General features: G+C 37.2%; 1 protein-coding gene across 1 annotated transcript in view; it reads right to left on the bottom strand.

The window, feature by feature from the left end:
* The window catches only part of LOC125668412 (target of EGR1 protein 1-like), a 34,278-nt gene extending 27,115 nt beyond the window's left edge, over nucleotides 1–7,163 (bottom strand). The window contains exon 1 of the mRNA XM_056164256.1: nucleotides 6,997–7,163. Within this exon, the coding sequence (XP_056020231.1) occupies nucleotides 6,997–7,119 (123 nt within the window). The 5' untranslated portion in view covers nucleotides 7,120–7,163. The remainder of the gene's footprint in view (nucleotides 1–6,996) is intronic.
* Between the last annotated feature and the right edge of the window lie 6 nt (nucleotides 7,164–7,169).

The following is a 7,169-nucleotide window of genomic DNA, read 5'->3' on the forward strand; positions in this document are numbered from 1 at the left end:
GACCCCCTATTGTGGCCCCATCCGACCCCTGGGGGCCATGATTTTAACAATTTAGAATTTGTATTATATAAGGAAGCTTTCATATAAATCTCAGCTTTTCTGGCTCAGTGGTTCTTCAGAAGAAGATTTTTAAAGATTTTCCCTATATATTTGTATGTAAAACTTTGACCCCCTATTGTGGCCCCATCCGATCCCCGGGGGCCATGATTTTAACAATTTAGAATCTGTATTATATAATAAAGCTTATCTATAAATTTCATCTTTTCTGGCCCAGTGGTTCTTGAGAAGAAGATTTTTTAATGACCCTACCCTATTTTTACCTTTTCTTGATTATCTCCCCTTGGAAGGTGGCCTGGCCCTTTATTTTAACAATTTAGAATTCCCTTTACCTAAGGATGTTTTGTGCCAACTTTGGTTGAAATTGGCCCAGTGGTTGTTGAGAAGAAGTTGAAAATGTGAAAAGTTTACAGACGGACAGACGGACAGACAGACGGACGGACGGACGCACGCCTGAGTACGGGTGATCAGAAAAGCTCACTTGAGCTTTCAGCTCAGGTGAGCTAAAAAAGGCTTGATAAGTTGGCAAAATATTTGCATACTTTTCAAATTTCTTATCACAAGTAATCAAATGTTATCAACTAAATTCATGAATTTAAAACATTTGATTTGGATCCGAGTCTCTACATTTTCTATTATAATCAAAAATTGAAATATATAATATAGAAAATATTTTAGATGAAATAAAAAGGGTAAAATCATACAGATTTATAGATTTTTTATTTAAAATATCTTTACACCACAAAAGTAGTCTTCTCCAGACTTTTTCTAAATTTAACTGACATAAAAAATTTCAAATGGATAGGGTTAAATATATCTGGGCCAATGAAATAAGAACTGAATAAGAAATCACCTAATTTAAGCAGTAACTAACATACTTAGTGGAATTTCAAATCTGCCTTAGTTAGAACACCCCTAATGGTAGATATTAGTCTGGTAGGACACGTTAAATTTTCTTTCCCACAGTAGTCATAAAATTTATGACAAATTCCCTGTGACAAGACAATAATTACATCATTACTATCATTGACATTTTCTTACAGAGATTCCTGCACCATTACAATTCTCCTGTTGTCCATTACCATGTCCCCCTCAACAACTGAGACTTCTAGTATTCTACAACACGTGTCATAAACTCCAGAAATGATACTGATACTGAAACAGCTCAGTGGATTCTTAAGAAGTAGGAGAATTGCAACTCAGCATCTACAAAGGTAGCAGTTCCCTGATCGTGGAATGACTTTGCAAAACTTTCGAAAAAGCAGGAATCAAAGCTTGGGAAACATGAAATTAAAAACGTTCTTAAGATGCAGAATTCATTATGTCTCCGATTTCAAGGATCATTTGAAACAGTGTCCCTGATTAATATCAGTGGAGATGCCAGTGCCACTGTAACATCAATTTCAAGATCACTCGTCAAGGAAAAACTGAAATCCGATAGCTGGAAAAATTACTTTGAAATCGGAGTTGTTCCAACATACAAACATTCAACATCAATCTAAAATTAGGATGGGGAAAAAATCCCCAAAGAAAAAGTCAAAGACTTCATGCAATGTACTAAAGAAACTAAATGCCGGGAAAGTGCATAAGCTTGGAGACACCTGTTGACACAACATTACACAATTATACACGATTGATTAATGAACTGCAGACATTCTATGAGACCATGTATGATGATTATATCATCATTGAATTCAAAAACCTCCAACAGACTTCAAGAGAAAATTGAATTGCATGCCTGGACGAAAAAATGCCAGACCTTGACAGCAAAGTCATCAACCTCTTTGACAACAAAGAGGGAGTTTTTACACCTAGCTGTCCTTCATTAATGTGTATATACACCCATTTAGAGCACATTAGTTCCAGCCACTTTAATCAGTAAGTTATGTAATTGTAAATTGTCATCTCTCTTAGTTGAGATGCATTGCATATACTTGTATATTTGCTAGTAATGTTAGTACATGCATTAGTCATTCAAACACATAGATCTATTTTATTGAATAAGTATAAGCGAGGATTTAATTTTGGCATTATTAGCAACAGTGTTGAGATTGCTAAAATTTAATATCGCTAATATTTATTCCATATCAGATAATGGATATTTTTTTTTTTAATTATAAAGTTGCTAAAACTAGCTGTAGCTAAATACATATACCCATAATATATGAGCAAATCACTAAATTTGTGTCTCACTAAAAATATCACTTATATGGCATTTGATTGCAGGGCCGACCAATCAGGCTTGATTAAAATTAGCAGAAAAAAACCCAGCTTGTCCTCCCTCCTTAAAGTAAGGTAATAAATACCTTTCCGAGAAGTGCAGGTATGAATAAATACCTTTTTTGAACATACATTCAAACCATTTTCATGAAGTCATTTTTCTTTACAACCTTTTGGGGACATTGCTTCAACATTTTATTTCAAAATGCAGTTTTCCTCAACTTTTTAAAATCACAGATGATCATATTTCTTGAAAAATTGGACAAGTGAAGAAGTCAATGCTCACCGATTTTCTAGTGCCATATATATTAACATGTGATTAAAAGCTCTATGTCTATTTTCAAAGGTGATTACAGCACCAGTGTGGAAGATACAGGCAATAAGACACACACTGATTGTATAGACATGACCCCTCAGCACTCACAGCTTTCAACATACTCTGCAGATGCTGATGAAATGCAACAGGATTTATAAATGGTGAATTTCCCGTCTTGGCAGACAGTTGGCTTGAGATTGAGGTATGACAAAGCGGTAGTCCCCCTGATGATCCTCTGGTCAAGGCAAATGTTCTACCGTTCTACCATTTCTATTTTCATTTAAATTATATTTTAAAAAACCAAACCTAGCATTTCTACATTGGTTGTTTTGGCATAATTTTGACAATACACTGTATATTGAAAAGAAAACCTAACATTTCAACACCATGTTTATTATAGGCAAACTGAAAGCAATGAAAGAAAAAGTGAGCAAGCTCACATAACACACCCTCCAACATTGCTTGACAATGCCTCACATAATGAATGGTAATGATATGCATTACTGCAAGAACAGGACAGATGGGCTCGAAATTTTAACTTCAAAAGGGGCATACAGTGTTTTCCATTCATTTCATTTGAACAGGCCCATTTAGAATTGTAACAGGCTGGGGGGGGGGGGGGGGGGGGTATGGAAATTTTGGAAAATTAGACGCAAAATCCTGCATTCTGAGGCATTTCAGGGGGCAAAATGACCCTTGTTCATATGCCACTTTTTAACCTACAATTTTAAATATATACCAAAGAGTTGAACATTTTTACCTCAGACAAGTTAGTCACAGTGGTGTTAAATACACACCTTTACGATGTTTTGACTGGAAGAAATCATGTAATGTATTCGTTCGACGCTTCATTATTTTTCACTGCCATGTGCTTCTCACGCGCAAGGTGAGAGTTTAAAATATCGTCCAATCAAAATCGCCGTTTCAAAAAGCTCTCGATAAAAACATAAACAAGGAAGAAATATGAAAGATATTTATAGCCAACCAATTGCTACCGCATACATTCTTTGCAAAGATCGATCGTGTAAATCAACATCACTGAAATTGACAACATATTATTTTTTGATTTTTTATATTTGAACCGGCCAGAAAATCGTTTGAAACGGTCAATTTGGCCGGCGGCCGGTTCTTAGGGAAAACACTGGGCATAACTCCCAGAAAAAATTATTGAATCAGAATTTCCCAGGAATATGCACATCTACACAGTGTGTCCTTATTTTAAACTACAAAGTTTCAAGAAATTATGCTGAGTGGTCTCAGAGGAGTTGCGCTGATAAGAACAGGACAGACGGGCTCAAAATGCTCAAAAGGGGTATAACTCCCCAAAAAATTATTGAATCAGAATTTCCTGGGAATATGGACATCTACAGTCAGTGTGTCCTATTTATTTAAATACAAAGTTTCACGAAATTCTGTTGAGCAGTCTCAAAGGAGTTGCACTGACAAGAAAAGGACTGACCGACTGAAAGGTTAAAAACATTATACCCTCCACAACTTCGTTGTGTGGGGTATAATAAAACTTTATCATGGGTAGAAACACCGTACTCATTTAATGTGAAAAAGTGTTACAGACTTTGAACAGCTGTGATGCAAAATAACTCCACCTTTCTTCTAATAAACCATAATATGTCTTCTTCAAATTGAAGAAACTTGCAGTACATGTATTGACATTTAAAAAGCAATAAAGCGGTGACTGGAGATGACTCAAGCTTTGATCTCCCGAAGTTAGCAATATATCAAGCAGTGACTGGATATGGCTCAAGCTTTGATCTCCCGAAGTTAGCAATATAGTTAGCAGTGACTGGAGATGGCTCGAGCTTTGATCTCCCGAAGTTAGCAATATAGCTAGCAGTGACTGGATATGACTCAAGTTTTGATCTCCCGAAGTTAGCAATATAGCTAGCGGTGACTTGTGATGACTTGAGCTTTGATCTCCCGATCGGAAGTTCTTGGTCTCTAAAAGTGAACTCTGTTTCCTGGTCCCCGATATTTTTTTGCCTTACTTATATAATCAATTTACTGGGCATTCTCATTCTCTCAGTTACATCACATTAAATACAACCCTTTATACTATACTCCTGATACCTCGAATTGCTAACTGTTCAGTCGAGCTGATGGTCACGTGTCACCTATAGAATAACATGTGGTCCTTACCCCAACAGATGATCATTTATATGAAAACGGGGATTAATAATTAACTACCAGACTTCACATCAGGATCCCAACCTGGGAATTAATTGATCCGTTAAATGATCATCTGCAATTATCAATTAACTTAAATCTTAAAATTTAGATTGTATTCATGAGAAATTACTCTAAATTTATTACTCTAAATTTAAGAGTAATCAAAGAAGAAAAATTATAATAATAAACAAAAATAAAGATACTTCATTTCTTGAAATAAAGTTTTTTGAAGAGTAATAACATATCGTCATAATGACTGACAAATCGCATAACTCGCACTGTGGCGAATCACGTGACTTTAGCATGACCTATTACCTGGAAAAACAAGAGGTACTGTGAGCAATGCTCACTAAGAATATCCCCCGCTTACCCCAATCTCCCAAAGGGTGTTGGTAATAGGTAAAACTTCAGTATTATGATCCAAAAGGTATCTAGGAACACAGCATCTCCATGCGATGAAAAAAGCCATTAAAGAATTTAAATGGAAACCATATTGCTACTTCGATGTCCAGTGCACGTGACCTTTGACCTTTTGACCCCAAAATCGATAGGGAACATCTTCATCCCATGGGTAGTCCATATGTACGATATGGTGACTGTAGGTGGAAAGGATAACGCTTTAGAGCCCGGAAACCATATTGCTACTTCGATGTCCAGTGCGCTTGACCTTTGACCTTTTGACCCCAAAATTGATAGGGAATATCTTCATCCCATGGGTAGTCCATATGTACGATATGGTGACTGTAGGTGGAATGGATAACGCTTTAGAGCCCGGAAACCATATTGATACTTCGATGTCCAGTGCACGTGACCTTTGACCTTTTGACCCCAAAATCGATAGGGAACATCTTCATCCCATGGGTAGTCCATATGTACGATATGGTGACTGTAGGTGGAAAGGATAACGCTTTAGAGCCCGGAAACCATATTGCTACTTCGATGTCCAGTGCGCTTGACCTTTGACCTTTTGACCCCAAAATTGATAGGGAATATCTTCATCCCATGGGTAGTCCATATGTATGATATGGTGACTGTAGGTGGAAAGGATAACGCTTTAGAGCCCGGAAACCATATTGCTACTTCGATGTCCAGTGCGCTTGACCTTTGACCCCAAAATCGATAGGGAACATCTTCATCCCATGGGTAGTCCATATGTATGATATGGTGACTGTAGGTGGAAAGGATAACGCTTTAGAGCCCGGAAACCATATTGCTACTTCGATGTCCAGTGCGCTTGACCTTTGACCTTTTGACCCCAAAATTGATAGGGAACATCTTCATCCCATGGGTAGTCCATATGTATGATATGGTGACTGTAGGTGGAAAGGATAACGCTTTAGAGCCCGGAAACCATATTGCTACTTCGATGTCCAGTGCGATTGACCTTTGACCTTTTGACCCCAAAATCGATAGGGAACATCTTCATCCCATGGGTAGTCCATATATATGATATGGTGATGGTAGGTGGAAAGGATAATGCTTTAGAGTCAGGAAACCATTGCGTCTACAGACGGACGGACGGACAGACAGACGGACAACCCGATTCCAGTATACCCCCCCCACAACTTGTTGCGGGGGGTATAATGACAATGAAAGTCAACACATCGGAACATTCAAACGAATAAGTAACACCTTTATCAATAGCAAATTGTCACATCACTTATATCAAAATTTGAAGGAATTTCTAAGGAACAAATATATACTAAATTGGTAGTTCTAAGTGTGATAGAAGCAGATAACATTGTTCCAAAGATGCTTTATTCCAAATTTGAAAAGAATCGGAGTGGTAGCTACCAAGAAGTTAAAAAATTTTCAATTGTATTTATAAACGCACGACGACGGACACAGACCAAATTGCAATAGGTCACCTGAGTGACTCATGTGACCTGAAAAGAGGAGTTTGAGGAAGAAGAAAGTGTGACAGACAGACGGACCAGGGTAACAACAATATACCCAAACTTTCTTAAGAAAATGCAGGTATAATGATATATTTAAGTACATAAACTTATACTATAAAAATACTGAAAAACATGAAAGCTTTTAATGGAAGCTGTATAATATTCATCCAAGCACTTTAAAAGGATCTGAACATTTGGCTAGTGATTCTGCATGAAACAACATGTCATTCAAAATGATATATCGTCGTCCAACACAAGAAAGATAACTGCGAATCTTCCATCATATAAAAAAAAGTATAAGAATTTATTGGAGTGGTCTACCTTGTCATTGCCTCTGTAATAACTAATTCCACAAGAGTATTGCTTGTTGAAGTCAAACCCATGCTCCACCAGAAACTTCAGTGACGAGGGTTCCACGACATATTCCTCCTCACACAGAGCCATGATGTTGTAGGTCTGTACCAGGAAATTCCAGACATGGCTGCTACTGGAGC

The sequence above is a fragment of the Ostrea edulis genome, chromosome 4 (assembly GCF_947568905.1).
Source record: "Ostrea edulis chromosome 4, xbOstEdul1.1, whole genome shotgun sequence".
Taxonomy (NCBI): domain Eukaryota; kingdom Metazoa; phylum Mollusca; class Bivalvia; order Ostreida; family Ostreidae; genus Ostrea; species Ostrea edulis.